The sequence below is a fragment of the Manis pentadactyla genome, chromosome 3 (assembly GCF_030020395.1).
Source record: "Manis pentadactyla isolate mManPen7 chromosome 3, mManPen7.hap1, whole genome shotgun sequence".
NCBI classification, from domain to species: domain Eukaryota; kingdom Metazoa; phylum Chordata; class Mammalia; order Pholidota; family Manidae; genus Manis; species Manis pentadactyla.
In genome coordinates, this window is record NC_080021.1 from 106,892,896 (window position 1) to 106,916,472 (window position 23,577).

Consider the following 23,577-nt stretch of genomic DNA (forward strand, 5'->3'; position numbering starts at 1 on the left):
CTATTTCCTGACATTGAAAACATTTTTCTTTCAAGAAAAAGTCATTTTGTAAAAAAATTTTAATAGTTTTATTATCAAATTGTAAAAAAAGTCATGTTGTTTTTCTTGATCATTGTGATTTTTATATCTTCTTATCCCCATCACAATTTATGTAATATAGTAGAAATTATATAGAGATCAAGGTAGTTCAATTCATGAACATTGACTTGATTTTTACTGAAATTGTTTCAAGGACAAAAATGATCTAATATTGGGTAACAGGTCCTAAAAATACTCAAGCATAGAATTTCAAAAATATCCTGATATCCTTTTTCATTAGCTGAATGCTGTTGTAGTTTTAGGTCATAATGAAAATTAAATTCAACAGCCTCCTTTTGGTAGTTTGACTATTTTAAATGAGGCTATTGGTACAAAATCTCTTATATTTTATTAATTATATTACTATATTTAATTCTGCACATTCTAACATTTTAACTTGGAGATGCATTTTTGTGTTTGTTTTTCTACTTGTATGCTCAGAACTCTTCATATTACCTTTCCCCTGTTCTCTGCTCTTGGTATAACTCATCTCTAAATGATACCCAACCACCGAAGACTTGCAGGCCTCACACCTGCCTACACCTTGCCTCCTTAGTTTCCATCTAGGTTGTCAGTCTGGGATGAGCATCAGTATCTTGTTGAGAGTTGGAGACCCTGAGGAATCAGCATCTTTAGGGGTCAGTGATGTCTCTGTGCACATTACATGCTACAGGTTATTCAGGTTATCAGGGCATACATTCTGGTGAAGGGTAATATTAGTCAGTTAAATTTAATTCAAGGTAGATTTCTTAAATGCCCTAAGTATATTTTACTGCTTTGAAAGCATTGTCAGCTATACATTGATGAGCCTTTGTTTGATGGACTTGACAGTTTAATGACATCTAGATAAATCTATTTCATTAACCCCTGAAGAACAACTCAATGGATATGAAGTTTCAGTTATGTTAGATGAGTAAGCTCTAGAGATCTGCTGTGCAACATAGTGCCTGTAGTTAACAATACCATATTTTACACTTCAAAATTTGTTAAGAGGGTAATCTCATGATTTGTTCTTACTACACACACACACACACACACACATAAATATATACAAAGACAGACACACACAGGAATCTCTGAAGGTGTTGGGTATATCTATTACATTGATTGTGGCAATGATATCACAGATGTTTGAAGTGTCCAAACTCATCAAACTGTACACATTAAATATGTGTAGTTCTTTGTATATCGATCACACCTTATTAAAGCTGCTAAAAATCTACTTGATTAACATTGATTTTTGATAGATTTTAATGTTAGCTGAAGTTAGTTCTAAGCACTTTTTAACACCAATCATTTATATGTTGAATTATCATACATATTTGTAGATAATTAGGAAATTATAGATACATCATTAGAAGTAGACTCAGTATGAATGCTTCCTAATTAGTAGGAAAAATATTTTAGAACTAACATGGAAGTGAAAAATAATACATTGTGACCTTTATGTTTTTAGGTACTGCGTATCACTTTTACTTTTTTCCAGTTAGAATCAGTGAACAATTGTCCACATGAGTTTCTTCAGATTCATGATGGGGATTCCTCTGCAGCATTTCAACTTGGAAGATTCTGTGGCTCTAGACTCCCTCATGAACTCCTTAGTAGTGACAATGCTCTCTATTTTCACTTCTATTCTGAATATCTAAGAAATGAAAGAGGCTTTACAATAAGATGGGAAACACAGCAACCAGGTAAGTGTAAACATGGAGGAAAATAAAGCAGAATCTATGAGGTTATGTAGCTTTCTTGATCAGTATTAGACCTTTGGCTACATTAGATATTTTGAGATCCAGTGCTATATAATATTTTATGATTGTTTTAAAAATTGTTTTTAAAAATTGCTTAAAAATTTTATTTTTATTATTCAGAAATAATAAAATATGGGTGAAATGGAAGGATTAAAAAACATGAGTCTTAATGGGTCCCTTACTGAACAGCGTGTTTATAAGCCCTATTAGTAAATTACTATGGGGATTTTGTTGAGGACATTGCCCACTCATTCACTTAGTGTTCCTTATCTTAATGACCCACTACTTCATTATTTATTTATTCTTTTGCTTTTGGTGCCCCATTTTTTCCTAACTTTTTACAATGAAAATTTTAAACTTAGAAAAAAGTAGAGAGTACAATATATACCAAACCTCCAGTTCATTCATCAGTAAATCTGGATCTGTTTCTGGAGTTTCTCCTCTTTTCTGTTGGTCTGTTTGTTTATTCTTGTGCCACATTGGCTTAACTACTGAAGCCTGAAGTCTGGTCACATAAGTCCTTTAACTTTGTTCTCTTATAATATACTAGATCCTTTATATTTCCATATAAATTTTAGAATTATCTTGTAAATTTCCCCTCACAATCTTTTGGGATTTTGTTGTTATTGCGTTGAATGTATAATCAACTTGGGAAGAAATGACTTCTTAAAAATCTTGACTTTGCTGAGCCATTAACATGGACTATTTCTGTATTTATTTAACTCCCTCTTAATTTATTTTAGCAAAATTTATAGGTTTATGTGCCAATGTACCTTTGAGAAAGATTTCTAAAAGTCAAAAAGTAAATACCTATGTTTTTGCTGGATATTTCTACAGTCTCTTCTGTAAAAGTTGTACATTGCATCCTCTTCAGCAATGTATGGGAGTGTCTATTTCCCCAAAGCCCCACCAATAATTTGTTTTCAAAATTCTGGATTTTTATCATTCTCAGAGGCAAGAAATAGTATCTCAGTGAAGTTTCTATTTGCATCTCCCTGTTGAGTGAGGTTGAACAGCAAAGGACATTTGAATTTTTTTCAGTTAACTCTTTGTATCTCCATTCTTTTTTTTCTAACCCTAATATCTTTATTCTTTTATTCTTTTTAGAAGCTCTTCATATATTAGAGATAATAACTTTGTATTATATATTGCATTTTTCCTCAGGTTGTCATTAGCATTTTACTTTGTTTCTGGCGTTTTGAGTTTTTACCTATAAAATAATTTTTTAAATACTAAATTTTAGAAAACTTATCTTCCTCTGAGCAACTGAGATATTTTCTAATTAGAACAGTGAGAATCATGTAACTAATTTCTTTTATGTTTTGCCTTGGCAGCAAAACTTTTTCCTGACTAACCTGCATAACTACATAAATCTCATTCCTTGCAAATCTGAAATGTCACCTTGTTTTATCTTATTTTTCTATTTATACTTATTTAGCTCTAGATTCTTGTTTAGTATTTCAATTTTTCAATTTTATGGTAGTATTTCTTATAAGCCATGACAGATTATTTGTTAAATAAATGTGGGTGTCACTAAAGAAAAGATTCTTCCAGTCACTTGTATGCAACTTTAGGGGGCTGGTGGGAGTATAATGGAGGTGGTAGTGGAATGAATAGGTATCTGAAAGCCTGGCCCCATCCTTCCTTTGCCCCATTCCTGGGTAAGTGGCTCAGACACCCATAAACATTTGAATTTCTTCATTTATGAAATGAATGGTTTAACTATGTCACAGTGTTAAGAAACTTTCTCAAGTGAAAATTATGTACTGCTTAACTATCCTAATATATAAGATGATCTGGTTTGTTGTAAAATACAGGAGCTGTCATAAGTTCCAGAACTTTATAAGAGTCAATATACAGAAACTAATCTCCTTCAAAGTGAATAAAAGGAAATCTATCATCCTGTTATTCATCCCTCAGACAGATGAGGACTGTGTTTTAAATCCTATCATTGTATGATGGCTAATAAGTGCAGAGCTAAAACCATGGATGATTCACTTATTTATCAGTTGGTACTTCCAGATTTATAACTTTATCAAACTGGAAAACCAAAACTCTTGTTCAATTTGTGAGGGTCTTCCAAAACTGCACATAGTAATTTAAGCAAAGTTTATCTTCTTACAATAAAGGCTATGACAATTCAATGTGAGTTACAACATATATACAAATGTAAAGTTATTTTTCCCTCTAATTTTAGAGTGTGGAGGTGCACTGACTGGTACTTATGGTTCAATTAAGTCTCCGGGATACCCTGGAAACTACCCCCCAGGAAGAGATTGTGTCTGGAGCATTATAACCAGTCCTGGCCTCCTGATAACATTTACTTTTGGGACCTTGAGTCTGGAGCACCACGATGATTGCAGCAAAGATTATCTTGAGGTAAGCAATTGTATTTAGATAGAATTTATGATATGATTAGACTTCAGAGACGTATGGTTTTGGTGATGCCCCTGGATGACCAAAATTTATTAGCACTAGTTGGATCTATTCCACAGTAGGTAGCCAATGTCTAATTCTTGCTAACTCCCTATTCTTAATTGTGACAGCTTGTTGCCTCTTCTGGGTTCCATTTAAATCTGGGAAACACGTTGCCTTGTCTTCCATGATTTCCTGGAAGCCCAGTCTCCTAACATGAGAATAGCAGAACTCAGTAATGACTATCTTCTCCAATGCAGATACAAATCTCAGTTGTCTGTGGTAAACTGACAAGGTGTTTCACAAGTTGACTATAGTGTTCCACGAAGAAAACTAACTTAATAGCTATTGTGTTGAAATGGATTGCTAAAGGGTGAGCCTTACTGGAAAGTATTGATAACTGTTATTGGACAGACAGAAGTCAACTAGTGCTCTTCCTGCTTAAATTAAATTAAATTATGGAAGAGGATAAAGGCTGTTACATGAAAATGTAATAAGCAGATAGGTATATGAAAAATGTTACTCTCCACTCCATTTGTAGTAAGATCATTGAGAAGATTGAATTCTTATGTTGTTCCTTTCTTGTTTACACCATAAATTTCAGTGACTCTTGTACTAGTGATCAAAGACAATATGCTTTTCCAAGTCCATTAGAGAAGAATGGAGTGCTGTGGAATTATTCATACAGGATAGAAAGGTGTGGCTGTCATGTTGATCTTCACAAGTTAAAGCCATTAGTAATATAGCAGTTGTAATGGATTTGAAATCTTTGGGAATAACTGGAAGATCTACCTCTCCCTGGAAAATTTCAGCAAGATAATCCTTTAAATATTAACATTAAAGTGAATTTTCTTGAAATTAATTTCAATAAATCTCATCAAATTGAAATTCTAATTTTTTCATTCCTATATATTAATTCCTGAATCTCCACATACCATAGAAAGTATCAATTCTGATAATACTGAAAGCCTTTCATTTCTCAACAATATTTCAAAGAACTAGTTAAATATAGGAATAAAGTAATGCTGGCCTGTAACTTGGCTGCCAATAGAAAAAGCAATTCGAGTGGACAAAATTGGCCATATTATTATATTACTTTGTTTATTGATGCCTTGGTATTTTATGTGGTACAGGATTTACAGTTATAACAGAATCATAGAGAGGTTGACATGATTAAGAAATTAAAAACCAACTATTAAAAAGGGTGCCTAAGGTCATAACATCCATACTGCAGTACTTAATTCCTGTTAAAGTTGCACTTTTTAAATTTGTTAAACTGTCATTATTTTGCATCTAATCTGACTTCACTTCCTTTTCCACCTCATCCTCCTGAATAGCTTGATCAAGTTGTGATTCAGTTGACTTTGCTGTCTTTACTTTTTCTGTTTTTCTTTGCACATATTCATTTTCTTTCTTCTAGATCACTAGGAATTTATCATTTCAGAACAAACACCTTGGGGGGAGAATGTAGGAAGGAAAACATGGAGAAAAATTCATGAGAAAAAAGAAAGAGAAATATCTAGTCTTGGAATTAAAATTTAGACAGCAGATGAGGCATTGGAGATGAGGGGAGAATAAGACGCCCTCACGGACTGAGCCACGTGTTAGTATACATGTGGTTACAGTAACTTCAGGTTAGTCTGGCTCCTAAGCCATTACTTTCAAATGACGGTTAATGTACAAAATTACTGGGTTTGTTATTGAGCTTACTGATTCATTCTTTTGTTTTAGATTCGAGATGGTCCTTTGCATCAGGACCCTGTTCTTGGGAAATTCTGTACCACTCTTTCTGTCCCACCACTCCTGACTACAGGCCCCTTTGCCAGAGTTCATTTCCATTCTGACAATCAGATTAACGACCAAGGCTTCTATATCACCTACTTAACTTCACCTTGTAAGTAACCTGATAATTGGGAGCTTAATATGAATGTGAAGGACAGTGCTACATATAGCTGTTTTATATTTAAGTGTGAAGCTGCACATTAACTGTAATGGCTGACTTACTTTGACTAATAACATGTCTTTATAAATATTTCTGTCAGAGCTCCAGGTTTTTTCTTTATCTTTCCAATGTTCTATTATTAATACTGCAATACCCCTCGATCCGTAAATTATGGGATCTACATTGTGTTAGATATGTGCGAGGCACCTAAAATTAAATAATTCAAACATCAGTTCCCTAGCTGTTATTTGATATTTTGTTGTGGAGTTGCTATTCATGAGAGAAATGTAGCCTGTCTTGAGCTATGTCAGATTTTATAGTTGTTATGCCTTTAACTTGCATTGATACCTTCAAACAAACCAGCACATCAACCAAAAACAATGAAATGCTCTGATTTTTGTTGTACGCTGTTGAGGATTTTGCTTTTAACATACCTCATTATGCCCCGATGAAAATTCACAGGAAATACACCTTTTAAGTCTCAAAACCAGGAAAAATAACATGAAAATCTTTTCATTGGTCCCTTTTTCCCTTTACTTTGGCTACAGGCTGAATCTGCCACTGGCCTTCTGTGGTATGTGTAGTCCATATCTGTTTTCTGTTCATATCAACTTTCCTCTGACCACATTCTGCTCTTCTGTCCTCATTATTCCTTTAATGTGTTTCATTTTTATAGTTGTATATTTTATTTTGCTATATGTATTTTATAGATTGCCTCAAATCTTTTTGGAATGAAGGTGAGCATAAATGTATTTAAAAAGCAATTTATAGAAGAGGATGTTTGGTTAAAAGTTAGATCGCTCATCTTTACATCTAGTTCTTTAGGTGCTACTTGAAAGTTCTACAAACACATATCAAACTGAAAATACTGTAATTAGAGGCATAAGCCTGTACAGGTTAAATTAAAGTGGGTATGCGATTGCATGTGTATGTGTATAAAAATTGTATCTCATGCCAGCTAGAAAACTGGCCATCCATATGACCATTTCCTTCTCTTCCCTGTTCTGTTAGCGGATCTGTATTGTGGAGGGACCTACACAGACCCAGAAGGACTTCTTTCTCCTGACTTGTCTGGACCTTTCACTCACAACAGACAATGCATCTATATTATAGAGCAGCCCCTGGGAGAACAAATACACGTCAATTTCACCCACGTGGAGCTGGAAGGCCAGAGTGGCTGTTCTCAGAGTTACATTGAGGTAACTTACACTATTCATGGGCCTTAGATGATGGTTAACAACATTTTTGTATTATGTAGAACAGTGCTCTTCAAACGGCGGTTGGCCCAGCAGCATCCAGATCCCCTGGATGATCTGAATGTTAGCAGTGCAGTGCTGTGCCATATTCTAAGCCTATTAACTGGAACCTGCAAAGGCAAGCGCAGCAATCTGTGTTTTAACAGCCCTCCTTGGCTGATTCTGATGAAGGCTGGCATCTGAGAACAACTGTTCTAGAGAATGTGAAAGATTTGCTAAAAATGTATCTATAGATGATGAAACAGGAGATTAGTAATGGAATAGCAAAGCACAAAAATGGAAGCTGAGACTAGAAATAGATAATAATGCAAACGTATAAGCTATTAAGCTGAGCCCTAAAAACTGAGGTGAATGCAAATACCTGTGATGAATAGGATTCACCACTTGGATCCAGATTTCAGAGACTGTCCCAGACAATTGTATGTATGAGGGAACTCAACTCAGAGAAGTAAAGGATTTGCTCAGGTGAGCTAGCTAGTCAGTGACAGAATGTTAAGTTAAAGCATTGCATTGCTCTTGTTTTAGAGTTTAGGGTTTTTTCCCCTTCACTAGTTCTGCTTGCTCTCCTCCAGAAAATTCCAACTCTGATTTAAGTATGTGTAATGGTTGTGATAAGAATAATTAAAACAAAAAGTCAGTTTTTATTTGCCTGGCCTGTTAAATATTTTGCTTCATTATTGGTCAATTCACAAATTGAAGTGTTGAGGATGAGAAACAAAACACTTTCTGTTGGGCACAGCCATTTTATATAAACTCAGAGAAGTGTTGACAATTCTGTTTGCTCATGTATGTTAGAATGGTTTTTTCCGGAAAGGACTTATGTAACCTCTTATTCGCTTCCCTACTTCATATGTAGAGATAGGAAACAGAATTTAGCATAAGATCTGGATGTGTCTGAAGACTGAAGGACATTGAATATGACACTACAGCAGTATTTTTTTTATTAAAGTATAATTGAAATACATTATATTAGTTTCAGTATACAACATAATGATTCAACATTTGATCAACATTGTGAAATGATCACATTAAGTCTGCCATCTGTCACCATACAAAGTTACATATTTTTTTCTTGTGTTGAAAACTTTTAAGATTTACTTTCTTAGCAAGTTTTGGATTTACATTAAAATATTATTGACTATAATCCCCATGCTGCACATTATTACATTTCCATGACTTTTTTATAGCAGGAAGTTTGTACCTGTTAATCCCATTTACCCATTTTGACCCTCCCCTCTGGCATTACCAATCTGTTCTCTGTATTTATGCATTTAGTTTTATGTTATTTATTAATTTGTTTTGTTTTTTAGATTCCAGATTAAGTGAAATCATATGGTTATTTGTCTTTTTCTGACTAATTTCAATTAGCATAATACTTTTGAGATCCATCCATTTGTCACAAATGGCAAAATTTCATTCTTTTTCTATAGCTAAGTTTAGTCCATTGTATGTGCATAGATATAGATGCCATCTGGTGTGTGTGTGCGCATGTATATATATATATATATATATATATATAATTATATATATCTTCTTTACCCATTTTCTTCTTTATATGTCATCCATCAGTGGATACTTAGATTGCTTCTGTGTCTTAGCTATTTTAAATAATGCTATAGTGAAAGTAGGGGTGCTTATATGTTTTCAAATTAGTGTTTTAATTTTCTTTGGATAAATACCCAGAAGTGGAACTCCTGGATTCCAGTGTTTCTATTTTTACTTTTTTGAGGAATCTCCATACTGTTTTCAAAAGTGGCTTTACCAATTTACACTCCCACAAACACTGCCTGAAGGTGCGCTTGTGTCCACACCCTTGGGAACCCTTGTTGTTTTTGGTCTTTTTGATACTAGCCATTCTGCCTGCTTCCTTCCAGCTGGTTGGAGCAAGAGCAGAAATGGCAGCCTGGAGCCTGCGCTAGGATGCTGCAAAGGGTCCTCTGCATCTCTGCCTCAGAGAGGGTCCACCTGGCTCCTGCCCTTGAGCAGATGCCTTTAAGATTAGCAGTAAACCTCCCTTCACATGTGGTCTAGGTGCTTTTTGCCCTGCCACCTTGCCAGTGTCAGGCCCCGCGGTGGATGAATTTGCTCGGAGCCCTGCTAGAGCGGAGCCTCCATTCCCTGCAGCCCTGGGTCTCCGGGGCTCGCCGGGGTGGTTCTCAGACACATGTGTTTCAGGGGCTTATCTCCCCCATGCAGGTTCTAATGGCTGGGGCACCTGAGATGGGCAAAACCCCTTGCTCTCCCTTGTTCTGTTTCTGAGCCTCCTCCCAACTGTGGTTGCTGCACCAGAGGTGGGCTTTAGGGGGACCCGTGTCTCTGCCTCTCCTACTGTTTCCATTTGGCCCTTTTGTCCTTCACTGTGGAGTAGCTTGTACAGGTAGTTTGCAGGCCTTTTTCAGAGAGAATTTTTCCATAGGGAGTTGTAAATTTGTTGTGTCAGTGGTGAGTTCAGGATCTTCCTACCTCACTATCTCTGGATCCAGCAATATTTTTTTAATCCAGAGATTTTTTTTTTATCTCATGTGGTGAAGTAAATGTGTGTGTTCATTCAGTTTATGTTTTCTAAAGTATCAGATAAAATACTTTAAAATTTTACACTATGGGGCAATTCTAGATATTTTTATGTAAATAATTAAATTTCCAACTTTTTTTACTTTGAGAATGAAAATATCTCATACTTAATGCTTACTTTGCACTAGGTGCTATTCTAAGACCTTCAAATATTGTAATAAATTAAGTAGGCAATGCTTACTATCTTCTTACTGCCTGTTGGTTATGGTACCTGCTTTATATGAGTTAATTAATTGAATCTTCACAATAAGCAATATTATTCCTATTTTGATGTTAGGAAACTGAGGCCTAGGGAAGTTGTTACTTGCCATGGTTACCTGACTGGGGAGTGGTAGAGCTGGGACTTGAATTTAGTATTTACAGTTGTACTCTGATAAGAACAGAACTGCAATAGTGTAGCTATGCCTATAAGAGGTGGTTCACTTTCCCTAGGGAGGAAGCTTTCATGAACATCCCTATTTATACCTGGACTATAATGTGGAACCAAGCACAATGTTTTTTCAGGCAAAAATGTAACTCTAATTTTCAGGGAAATTTCAAATGCTTTTCTATTAGGTTCTTTATTATTGGCCCTAATGGCTCTAAGGAGACATCTAAGCATCTGGAATGGAGTATCTTCTTTGGCTTTGCAATACACTCTAACTGAATTTCAATAAGGAGTTACATGAACTTCTCTGAATTGTTCTCGAAAGTTATCAGGAAAAAGAATCATAAAACTAGCATTGAGAGATTTAATATTGTAAAACATAATGGCAGAATGCTTTGTAGCCAGAATGGGATTGGAGTTAACTCATCTAAATTCTTATTTTAGTCATTTGATGACTGTGTAACTTTGGACAATTCTTTATCTGGATGCTTTGGTTCCTTCTTCAGCTGTTCTACCTATTCCTCCAAACTTTGTGAGGGTAAATCAAGGCAAGGCATGATAAAAGAAGTTTGGAAAATGAAACATGATACAAACGCAGGTTTTTCCCAAGCCAGATTTCCATCTCCTGCCTTAAACTTACTTTGGAGACAGTTGATGAGACACTTTCATGGTTGGCCATAAAAGTATCAATAATCTGATGTGCACACACACCCATGTTGTCTTGACCAAGTTTCTCTCAAGGATTGTTGATGGAAAAAATAAAATAACTCTTTTTGCAGAAGGATAGGTCATATATAATGATTTGAAGAGTTAAATAGACTTTTATATATCTCTCTTAACTAAATTTTACTTCTACAAACCCACATTGCCCATGGGTGATGTGATGTAGCTGGTAACGAATATTCCAGTGAATATGGAAAGAACAGATCAACTGTTAATCTGTTTTTTTTTATTAAGGTATCATTGATATATACTCTTATGAAGGTTTCACGAGGAAAACAATGTGGTTATTACATTCACCCTTATTATCGAAACCCCCCCATACTCCATTGCAGTCACTGTCCATCAATGTAGTAAGATGCCACAGAGTCCCTGTTTGTCTTCTCTGAGCTACACTGTCTTCCCCGTGACCCCCCACCCCACACCATAATACCCCACAATCCCCTTCTCCCTCCCTCCCCACCCCTCCCCTTTGGTAACCACTAGTCCCTTCTTGGAGTCTGTGAGTCTGCTGCTGTTTTGTTCCTTCAGTTTTGCTTTGTTGTTATACTCCACAAATAAGGAAAATCATATGATACTTGTTTTTCTCTGCCTGGCTTATTTCACTGAGCATAATACCTTCTAGCTCCATCCATGTTGTTGCAAATGGTAGGATTTGTTTCTTTCTTATGGCTGAATAGTATTCCACTGTGTATATGTATCACATCTTCTTTATCCATTCATCTACTGTTGGACACTTAGGTTGTTTCCATATCTTGTCTATTGTAAATAGTGCTGCAATAAACAGGGGTGCATCTGTCTTTTTGAATCTGATGAGTTGTTTTCTTTGGGTAAATTCTTAGGAGTGGAATTCCCAGGTCAAATGGTCTTTCTATTTTTAGTTTTTTGAGGAACCTTCATATTGCTCTCCACAATGGTTGAACTAGCTTACATTCCCACCAGCAGTGTAGGAGGGTTCCCCTTTCTCTACATCCTCACCAGCATTTGTTGTTCCTAGTCCTTTCTATGTTGACCATTCTAACTGGTGTGAGGTGATATCTTGTCGTGGTTTTAATTTGCATTTCCCTGATAATTAGTGATGTGGAGCATCTTTTCATGTGCCTGTTGGCCCTCTGAATTTCTTCTTTGGAGAAGTGTCTGTTCAGATCCTCTGTCCATTTTTTAATAGGGTTATTTGCTTTTTGGGTGTTTAGGCATGTGAATTCTTTATATATTTTGGATGTTAACCCCCTGTTGGATATGTCCTTTACAAATATATTCTCCCATACTGTAGGATGCCTTTTTGTTCTGTTGATAGTGTATTTTGCTGTACAGAAGCTTTTTAGCTTGATATAGTCCCATTCGTTCACTTTTTATTTTATTTCCCTTGCCCAAGGAGATGCGTTCAGGAAAATGTTGCTCGTGTTTATATTCAAGAGATTTTTGCCTATGTTTTCTTCTAAGAGTTTTATGGTTTCATGACTTATATTCAGGTCTTTGATCCATTTTGAGTTTACTTTTGTGTATGGGGTTAGACAATAATCCAGTTTCATTCTCTTACATGTAGCTGTCCAGTTTTGCCAATACCAACTGCTGCAGAGGCTGTCATTTCCCCATTGTACATCCATGGCTCCTTTATTGTATATTAATTAACCACATATGCTTGGGTTTATATCTGGGCTCTCTAGTCTGTTCCATTGGTCTATGGGTCTGTTCTTGTGCCAGTACCAAATTGTCTTGATTACTGTGGCTTTGCAGTAGAACTTGAAGTCAGGGAGCATAATCCCCCAAGCTTTATTCTTCCTTCTCAGGATTGCTTTGGCTATTTGGGGTCTTTTGTGGTTCCATATGAATTTTAGAACTATTTGCTCTAGTTTGTTGAAGAATACTGTTGGTATTTTGATAGCAATTGCATCGAATCTGTAGATGGATGGCCATTTTGATGATATTAATTCTTCCTAGCCAAGAGCATGAGATGAGTTTCCATTTGTTAATGCCTCTTTAATTTCTCTCATGAGTGTCTTGTAGTTTTCAGGGTTTGTTCCTAGGTATTTTATTCTTTTTTATGCAATTGTAAAAGGAATTGTTTTCCTGATTTCTCTTTCTGCTAGTTCATTGGTAGTATATAGGAATGCAACAGATTTCTGTGTATTAATTTTGTATCCCGCAACTTTGCTGAATTCAGATATTAGATCTAGTAGTTTTGGAGTGAATTCTTTAGAGTTTTTGTGTACAATATCATGTCATTAGTTCATCTATTTTTGTCCAAGAGAGTTTTAAATTATATAAAACATTTCAATGAATGTGACAGAGCATATTTCCAGAATAAAAAGCAGTACCTCTCATTAAGATTTCACATGTGTTTTAAGCCATCAGAATGCTGGGTGAAGGACACATAAGGTGTAATCAAAGTTTAATTTTTAATCTCAGAGAATGAAAGTTGTAGGCTGAATAATAATTTCAGAAGCCAGTATGATGATCCTAAGGCCAGGGTTTCAAATGGAATGTGAACCAAATAAGTAGACTTGTTCAACCCATCAACTCCTTGTCCAATCCCAAATCATATGTCCCTCTCCTGGGCAAGACTTTGGGTAAGTAGAACAGGAACACTACCAGAGAGACTGATGAGGGAAGGGGAAGGAGGAAACAGGAAGCTTCTGAGGAAGTTGTTCCTTCTTAGGAGTGGAAAACAAACAAAAATAAATGGCATAGGATAGCTAAAAGCTATAATTAATAAACTAGAAAGAAGTAAATTGTACTAAATTTGTTTTCTGAAATCTAGGGAGTGTGTGCCTGAATGATAAATTAATTATATTTTAGACCTCTTACCAATAAATTCACAAAGCAGAAATTGCACATATATCTCTGTATAATACAGCGCAACTAGAAGTTACTGAGAAAAAAATTGTAAAATGTCCAATTTCTTGGAAATATATAAAATCTCTCCTAAATACTTGGTTAAGGAAGGAAATAGAAAATGAAAGAAGACAAAGTAGAAAATAACAGAGAAAATGTTGTATATCAAAACATGTGAGACATGATGAAACTCAACTTCCAGGGAAAATCTTTAAGAATCTGAAAAAAGAACATAGAAATTGGAAAAGTAGGAGAGTAAAACAAGCTGGAACACTGAGTATCTATTTTCCCTCCGAACCTTTCATCACCTCCTTGCTTTCTCTTCCCTCTACTCCCCTCGCCACCATGCCCAGCTGGCCCTTCATAGAATTTCCACATCTCCACAGTCTGTAGATGAATTCAACTTCACAAAGGACTTTCTTTTGTCTTTGTGAAGCTTTGAAGCTATTCTGTGCCAGCCTTGGGACTGGTTGAGGGATAGCTAGGACTGTTGGTCTGCCTGAGCATACCTGCTACCCTCAAGGGGGCATCTGGTCAGAGTTTCACAGCATCGTTTCTGAGGGTGTAAATCTAAACAGCAGAGAAAGAATACTACCTATAACAACTGAAGCTGGTGGGTAACTACAGCAAGCGAACATACCAGAGAAGCCTGGGGAGTGTTGTTTTTCAGTTAAGTACATGTTGAAATTAATTTTGGTTCAGAGAAATATCTTTCTAGAGATGACAGAATAAAAGGGAAATGAGAAATGTTCAATGTGATGAATATGAAAATCAGAACCTATCTGGGCTATTCCATAGGCTGGTCGGAGGTAGCATCACTAGGGATGCCACATTTTGGGTCTGAAGATGAGGAGTTAGCTATGTAAAGAGCCAAGAGGAAGAAGATTCCAATATAGCCTTAGGAACTGAGTTGAGAAAAATACTTGACAAACTCAGAATTGAAAATTGGAATCATTATGGAGAGGAAGAGAAAGTAAGAGTTAGGCAGGAGCTAGACTTTGTAGGGTTTTGCAGATGGAGGAAAAGAACTTAGCTTTGCTAAATAAAAAGGAAACAATTAGGATGTTCTTAACGTAGTGCCTGTCACACCAGGGAATGTTACTAAAATTTAACATGATAATCTGTTGATCACAGGGAGGAGAGTGGGAAGAAGAAAGTGACATATTGGAATTTCAGTCATGTAGGACACACTTATAGGTAAAACTAGACAGGTATTCCTGCTTTTAGAAAAACTTATTGTTAAAAAAATCAAATAAAGGGTAAGTTTGCTCTAGGTAGAGATATTAGAAGGGGGCATTGTTTCATGAGGCATAAAAAGCTTTAGATTTTAAACTGTGAAATAATGAAACATAATAAATACCAAAGGGTAATAAACCAAGAAAATAATTTTTAGTCCCTATCTGGCTTCTTTCAACTCTTATCCCTTACCCTTTATTCTCTCATTTGGCTTGGGGCTACACCCCCATCCTGTGCACCCAGATTACTCCAAGGTTAGTCTCCAGGTCAAGTCTTTATTTAGCTAAGGAAGGGGCATATCAACCTGAAGCTCACTTCCCAAGAAGTCACATGTTAAATAAGCACTACTGTATGGTAGTGTTCTGTTTTCAGGTCTTTGTTGGACCAAGCCTAAATAGCAGCATATTTGGTTTGCTTTGAATTAAAATTTAATACTGAAATAGGTTTTTGAAATTGTTATGAAAAAGCAAAGCTGTATACATAGCCGATACAAATCAATGAGCACATGCGTTAAGATGTGGCTTTGGGACTTGATCTGTTCCAGATGTGAAAGCTCACTACTGACTAGGCTCTAGGTCTTACACTTAAAATTTCATATGAACTGTGGTTTTTGGCCCAGTTAATTTCAGCTCTCTCTACAGGAAATAGTTCCTTTATCAGAATTCTGTCCTTTTTTTTTTTACCCCCCGAGGATAGTTTCTCTTCAGAAAGTAGTTCAATGTGATGAATATAAAAATCAGAAGCTATGTAGGCTATTCCAAGAGCTAAAAATCATTGGTCACAGTTTATATATTGGGTCTCTGGGCCTAAAACAAAAATGTTTGCTGGTTAAGTAAGGCAGTCAATGACAAATCTGGGCCTGGTCTGCAGAACAATAGAATTTTGAACTGATTCTTGTAATTTCTTTGCAAGTTTGATCCGCTGTAAAGAATGAATCTGTAAGTGACCCTGACATAGCTTTACCTGACTTCTAAGGAAAAACCGTTTGTTAATACAAACCAGATTCAAACAGTCACCTTTCCCTAGGTCATGCTGCAGTAACAGTCAATAACAATGAAACAAGTCAAAAACAACAACAAAGGAAAAAATATCTGTGGTTTACAGCAATGCTTATTCTCAGTTCATGCTAACATGCTGGTTTTGGGTCAGTAGCTCAGCTGTTCTTTCCCTGTGCCATCTGTCCCTGAGACCCAGGCTCTTGGTCTCATGAGAGAGGAAAGTAAAAGATGGTTGCATCATGCAATGAATCCCAAAGCTTCTCCTTGGAAATTGGTGTATCATATTTTGTTGGGCAAAGCAAGCCCCATGGCCAAGCCCACAGTCAGTAGGAGGGATGTGTTAACTTTCTATGGTGGGGTGTGTGTGCTGAAGTCACATGACATTGAGCAGAGATGTTCAGTCCTCTTACAGAGAGAGATGTGAATAATTAGGGAAATTAATATGGTCTATCACAGTGCACAAGCACAAAGGAAAGTGGCCTTCTTGGGTGGGTTGTCGGTTGCAAATTCACAAGTCCTAGATTACTGACTATGCTGCAGTAGTATTTGGGGTCACTTTAAAGCATTTGATGAACATGATTTGTCTCTTTCAAAGGTTGTGGTTAAGATATTGCTATGTCTGGGATCCAGAGAGAATATAGGCTTTCAGAATTAATAAGGTTTCATTTCCACAGAGAGAGAAATGCAGCCAAAATCAATCGTACCTTCTAGGTTTAGGGCCCTTGAGTCCTATAAGTTCCTGTTAAAACATTTGGACTGCAGCTGCCTTTCTCCTAGCTAAAATCCTTGAATTTCATTAGTGAGGCCCAGGGGAATGGCTCATTTTAGCTTGCTCTGATGTTATTTGGCTGTTTGCTCCCTTCTTGTCATCTTCTAATGGGCAAAATAGAAAAAAAGACAGTAATCTTAGCAGAAGCAAATGGAACCCTGGAGGATTAAATAGCAGGAAGATATCTTCCTCTGTGTTTCATGCTGTTTTCCAAGAACTATGGTATTGTCTGCATCTCTTAACAAAAATGGAAGCATCATATCACATCTTAAAATTAATGAAACAGCAAACATTTGTCAAAGACCTATTTGCAAAGTTCTATGGTATATGCTGAAGGTGATGCAGATATTTTCTCTCCCCACAGAGATTTGCTATTTATTTAGAGAGATATCTGGCATAATTGTAGAACAGTATGCAACATTTGTGTTACAGCTCATAGAAACGAACTGGATTGTTATAAGTCAGTGGAGAGGCATGCGATATTTAATGTCTGTGTAAGACTCTGTCATATGGCTATACCGTCATTTATTTAATCACCCTCCTATTATTAGACATTTGGAATATTTTCAATTCTTAATACAGAGCATATGTTGATGTGGATCCTTGTGTGTCTTTGCCTATATTTCAAATAGTTGCCTTCTGATACAGTGTTAAAAGTGGAGTTACTAGGTCCAAAACTATGAACATTTTGAGAACTCCTGATACATGTTATCAAATTATTTCCAGTCCAGAAATTTATACTTCCACCAGTTACAGTTGGGAGACATTGTTTTACCACATCCTCACCAGCTTTGAGTGTCATTCTTTAAAAATCTCTTCTTTAGTGCCCTTTCTCCTTAGGCCGCATATCCTTTGTCTCCACTTAAAGGTTATTTCAGCTGAGAAATATTCCATAATCCCCTGTATGAGTTCAGAGTGTTTGGTTAAGTCATTAGTTCTCTGTACACTATAAAAAGTATCTCATCCTTTCACTATTCTGAAATGAAATTAGATGATACAACCTCATTATACACATTATATATAAAATATAAAATTGTAAGATTTAGGAGAAATAAAGTAAAAAAAACATATATATGTATTTATTTATTTCAGTATGTTAAAAGCCTGGCAGACTGCACCTGAAGACAAAATGAAGTAGTAAGTTGTTTTCTCCCTGAATCCCTGTGAGTGCCACAGTACAAACACAGGCTAGCATGGTTATGTAGGTTGGTGATGAATTCCTGAAATGGTGACCAACTCTTGGCAGATTTCTAGGAAGGAAAAAAATTATCTTGATTTACATGCTATTTGTAATCCTGGAAAATACAAGGTATATTAATACTGAACAAAAATATTTCATGTTTAATATGTAAAATCAGGATAGATTTTAAACTTAGTAACAGAACTGTCATTTACATGAATATCACACAGGACATAAGAGAATTCTTGTCATGTGTGACTATGTCTCACATTTCAAGGTATTTGGTATCTTTGGTCCCCAGCCACTAAATGCCAAAAATGCCCCACCACTGTTGTGGAATTAATTAAAACAGAAACAAAAAAATGCCTTTATAGACTTCCAAAATGCCTAATTGTGGTATCTATTGAGAACCAGTGTGTTAAGTAGTAATACAGCACGCTCCACTTCACCAAATATGACACTCATGCTTTTAAAAAAATGTGCTTGTGAGCAGTGACTGTTTTTCACAGAGCTGTTACAGGACAGCCTGGCATTTACTGATGACTGCATAAGTTAATTGAGGGAAAGAATTAATGTTTAGATTGCTAAATCTTTCAAAATAATTGTATGTAACAAGAGACTATAGTTTATATTTCCATGGAATAATTCTTAATTTGGGCGAGAAATCTCTAGTGTTTGACCTGTAAACATGTCAAGAATGACAATAACCATTCTGTGTTGTACAGCAGATCTCTAGAATTTACTTATCCAGCATAACTGAAACTTTGTACCTATTGAATTGTTACTCATGGGTCAATGAAATAGATTTACCGAGATTCCATTAAACTGTCAAGTCAGTTTTCTATTTTGAGACCTTTTGCTAGGGAATTCACACTATAGTATCATAGCTTTGCTTCAACAACCCCATAATCCAGTCTTAGATTTAAAGTTATTAAGAGAGGAGGTTTGTAAGTGGCAGAGGTAGGAATTGAAGCCAGATTTATATGACTCAGACTGTGCTCATGGCCTCTACACTGTAATATATTGACTTTTGATTTAAAACAGGTGGTCTTTATTATAGCAAAGAAACTTTCTTGTGCTCCTAACTTTATGAGAGTTTTGCTTCTAAGAAGTAGAAATAATAAACTTTTTGACATCTGTGGAAATACATGATTTATCTTATTGAATCTGTTGATGAGTTTAACATAATTTGTAATTTCAGACAATCCTTGCATTTCTCTTATTCTCATATTTGATTAGGTATGTAAGCTCAATAATGGAGTGAATTCATTTTTCTAAAACACAGTATTAGATTCTAGTATCTATATTAATAGATAAGATCAATCCATAGTTTTCATTTGTATTATCTATGTTGGGATTTAGTGATGGTTCTGAGAAAAATTAATTGGTAATTGTTCCATGTTTGAGGATGCCTATAATAGATTATACTGGTGAATTGTCTGTTCTTTAAAAATTTAGTTAACTTACTGGGTAGAGCATCTTCTGGGAGTTTTTTTGGGGGGAAGTAAGTATTTGATAATATTTTCAATTTTATCTATGGCATATTGTCTATTCAGATTTTATGTTCCTTCTCCTTGAGAGAGTTTAGTATTTTATACTTTTATGGTTTTTTTTCCTGGAAATAACCATTTCAAATACTCAACTCTTGTAGCAGAGTCGTACATAGAATTATATTAAGCAAATTCCTCAGTATCTGTATATTTGTACCATCTCTGTCATTCTTAATTTTGTGTATTTGTGCTTATTTTCTTTATTTCAAAAGATGTTTTTTATATCCCATCATTATTGCCAAAGATGTCTTTTATATCCCCATTTCCCAAACATCCTCTAAAAATAGTTCTTAAATGTCTTCAGCAATTCTTCCTTTTGTATTTTACTTAGTGTTTTGCTTTTATTTTTACTTGATTATTCCTTATTTTCATTCTTGTTTCTAATTTTTTAACTTGATTCCTTAGATTCTGCCTGTCGTTCATCTACTTTTTTGTCTTTCAATAAGGAGAACATTTAGTCTATGGCTTCCTTTCATTACAGATTTGGTTGAAACTTGCATATTTTGATATGTTGTGGTCTCATATTTTGTTGTTTTCTAAATAGTCCAAAATTGTAAAGTTATTACCTCTTTGACATTGTGGAAATTATTAGGAGAACATTTTAAAAATTCTTGTGCCTTTGGATTTTTTTTTAAAGATTTTGTTATCAATGTTTAATGTTATTGCATTATCCTAAAAAATGAACCACTTCAAATTTCAAATGTAATATAAATATTTAATTAATATTGGATTATAACTCATTTTGAATCTGCCATTTTCTCATCTCCAAATAATGCCACCATTACCAATGTAATTTTATTAATTAGGATTTATTTTCTTTTATTTGTCTGATCTATTTTATTTTTCTGTTTAGATTCTAGATGAGCAAACTTTACTTGGAAAAGTCTGTAGCAATGAGATCCACTCTCATGTTAAATCCATTACTAATAGAATCTGGATCAGGCTTATAATGGATGCTTCTGTTGTAAGAGCTGGTTTCAGAGCTATTTATCAAGTTGGTAAGAAAAGCTTATACCTTAATTTTTAAATGTCTGATTTGTCTGATTATTCTGTTTTAATTTCTTGAAATAATTTAGTTATTTTATGTCCTCTAGTGGCAAGGAAAAAAAATTCTAATAATAATGTCACATTCCATTATATCCTTATGCAGAATTAGACTTTGCAATAAAATTGAGGGCAAGAATCATTTATCTCTGAACAAACATTATTATCATTTTCATATTTATAGCTTGTGGAGGTGAATTAACTGGAAAAGGGGTCATTCGCTCACCCTTCTATCCCAACGTGTATCCAGGAGAAAGGATTTGTAGGTGGACCATCTACCAGCCCCAAAGCCAAGTAGTCATTCTCAACTTCACTAGCTTTGAAATTGGAAGTTCTGCCCACTGTGGTACAGATTATATTGAGGTAAGAGTAAAACACCTTTGAATATTTGTATTTGGTTAGATATTATTAAAAATACTATGTAATGTAACCCTCAAATTAGTTAACTGAAAGAAAACTAGTTTATACAAACCAGTATCTCTTATGAATATAGATATAAAAATCCTCAACAAAATACTAGTTAGCTGAATCCAGCAGTATATAAAGAGGATTATACACCATGATCAAGTGAGATTTATTCCAAGAATACAAAGTTGGTATACATCCAAAAATCTGTTAATGTATAATAAAATAAAGGAAAAAACCCCATATGATTACTTCAATACAAGCAGGAAAAGCATTTGACAAAATTCAACACCTTTTCATAAGTAAAAACTCTCAACAAACAAGGAATAGAAGGGAACTTCCTTAATCTGATAAAGGGCATCAATGAAAAACCCACAGCTAACATCATATTTAATGATGAAACATTAAGTGCTTTGTTCCTATGGTCAGTAAAAAGACAAAGATGTCTGTTCTTATCACTTCAAAGTTATAGTAGAAATTCTAGCTAGGGCAATTAAGCAAGGACAGGAAATAAAATGCATCCAGAAGGAAAAGAAGGAGTAAAACTATCTTGTATATAGACAACCATAAGGAACACACACACACACACACACACAATTAAAACTAGAAGACTATTGGACTACAAGCCTACAAGGCTAAATATTGTTAAGATGGTAGTATTCCCCTAATTAAAGATTTAGTTCAGTCCCTATCAAAATCCCAACTAGCACTTTTACAGAAATTCACATGCTGATTGTAAAATTCGTATGGAAATGCAAGGGAACCAGAATATCAAAGCATTCCTGAAAAATAAGAACAAAGTTGGAGGGCTCAAACTTAACCAGTTTCCAAACATAGAACAAAGCTATAGTAATCAAGACAGTGTGTTGTTCAAATAAGGATAAAAATATGTAACAGTGGCACAGAAATGAAAATTCAGAAATAAATCTATACCTTTATGGCAAATTGATTTTTCAAAAGGATACCAAGACATTTCAACAGGGAAAATACAGTTTTTCAACAAATGGTGCTCAATATCCACTTGCAAATTATGAACCCATACCTCTTCCCTACACTATACACAAAATTAGCTCAACCTAGGTCATAGACCTAAATGTGAGAGCTAAAATCATGAAACTCTAAGACTAAAATTAAGAGTAAGTATTTGTGACCTTGGGTTAGGCAAAGCCTTCTTAGATATGACACAAAAAAGCACAAACAACAAATGAAAAAAATAGAAAAATTGGACTTCATCAGAATTAACAACCTAATTTTAAAATGGGTGAAGAATATGAATATATATTTCTTCAAAGAAGACATACAAATAGCCTTAACATCACTAAATATCAGGAAATACAAATCAAACTACAATGATACTGCTTCATATGCACTGGGATGGCTATACATAATCAAGAAGTCAGATAATAACAAGTATTGATAAGGATGTAGAGAAATTGGAACCCGTTTACACTTCTACACTGCTGGTGAGCATATAAAATGGTACAGACACTTTGGAAAATATCTGACAGTTCTTCAAAAAGTTAAACGTAGTTAACATTTGATATAATTCCACTCTTAGGTATATACCCAAGGGAAAAAAAAATATGTCTACACAGAAATTTGTGCATGAATGACTACAATCACTGTTCATAGTAGCCAAAAAGTAGGAACGACCTAAATGTCCATCAACTGATGGATTGATGAATAAAATGTGGTATATTCATAAAATAGAATATTATTTGGCAATAAAAAGGAATGAAGTGATGACACATGCTGCACCATGGATGAGCTTTGAGAACATTATGCTAAATGAAAGAAGCCAGTCACAAAAGACCACATATTGTATTATTTCATTTATTAAAAATGTCCAGAGTAGACACTCTCTAGAGATAGAAGATTAATGGCTGCCAGAGGCTGGGATTTGAGTGGAATGGAGAGTGACTGCTAATGGGTATGGAGTTTGTTTTGGGGTCACTGAAATATTCTAAAATGGATTTTTACTGTATGAATAAAAACATTGCAGAAATAATTATTCTTGAAGCAGTATTCCAAAATAATATCTAAAAAAATAAATTTGAATATATCTTTTTTACTTAGATTGGTAGCAGTTCCATTATGGGTTCTTCTGAAAATAAAAAATATTGTGGGACAGATATACCTTCATTTATAACATCTGTGTATAACTTTCTTCATGTCATATTCGTGAAAAGTTCTTCTACTGAAAATCATGGTTTCATGGCTAAATTCAGTACTGCAGATTTGGGTAAGAGAACAACTCTTCTGCTTTGCCTCTTGGGCTTTGTATCAGAATAATTGAACAATGGAAATAAATTTTTGCAGAAAAGTTCACCTATACTGTAGATGTGTGGTCATTTACACTGTAAAAATTTTAAAGTATACTCAAAAGCAAATAAAATATATAGTTTTTAATCAGCACATATCAATAGTTAATTATTAATAAGAGAAAAACTAGGTTATCTTAAT

General features: G+C 34.9%; 1 protein-coding gene across 3 annotated transcripts in view; it reads left to right on the forward strand.

Annotated features, from left to right (window-relative positions):
• Window positions 1-23,577, forward strand: part of CUBN (cubilin) — a 257,655-nt gene that overhangs the window by 21,158 nt on the left and 212,920 nt on the right. For all 3 annotated transcript variants that reach the window (XM_057498263.1, XM_057498265.1, XM_036889071.2), the window contains exons 14-20: window positions 1,535-1,769; window positions 4,024-4,205; window positions 5,973-6,135; window positions 7,195-7,382; window positions 20,519-20,663; window positions 20,894-21,072; window positions 23,191-23,356. In XM_057498263.1, coding sequence (XP_057354246.1) covers window positions 1,535-1,769; window positions 4,024-4,205; window positions 5,973-6,135; window positions 7,195-7,382; window positions 20,519-20,663; window positions 20,894-21,072; window positions 23,191-23,356 — 1,258 coding nt within the window. The remainder of the gene's footprint in view (window positions 1-1,534; window positions 1,770-4,023; window positions 4,206-5,972; window positions 6,136-7,194; window positions 7,383-20,518; window positions 20,664-20,893; window positions 21,073-23,190; window positions 23,357-23,577) is intronic.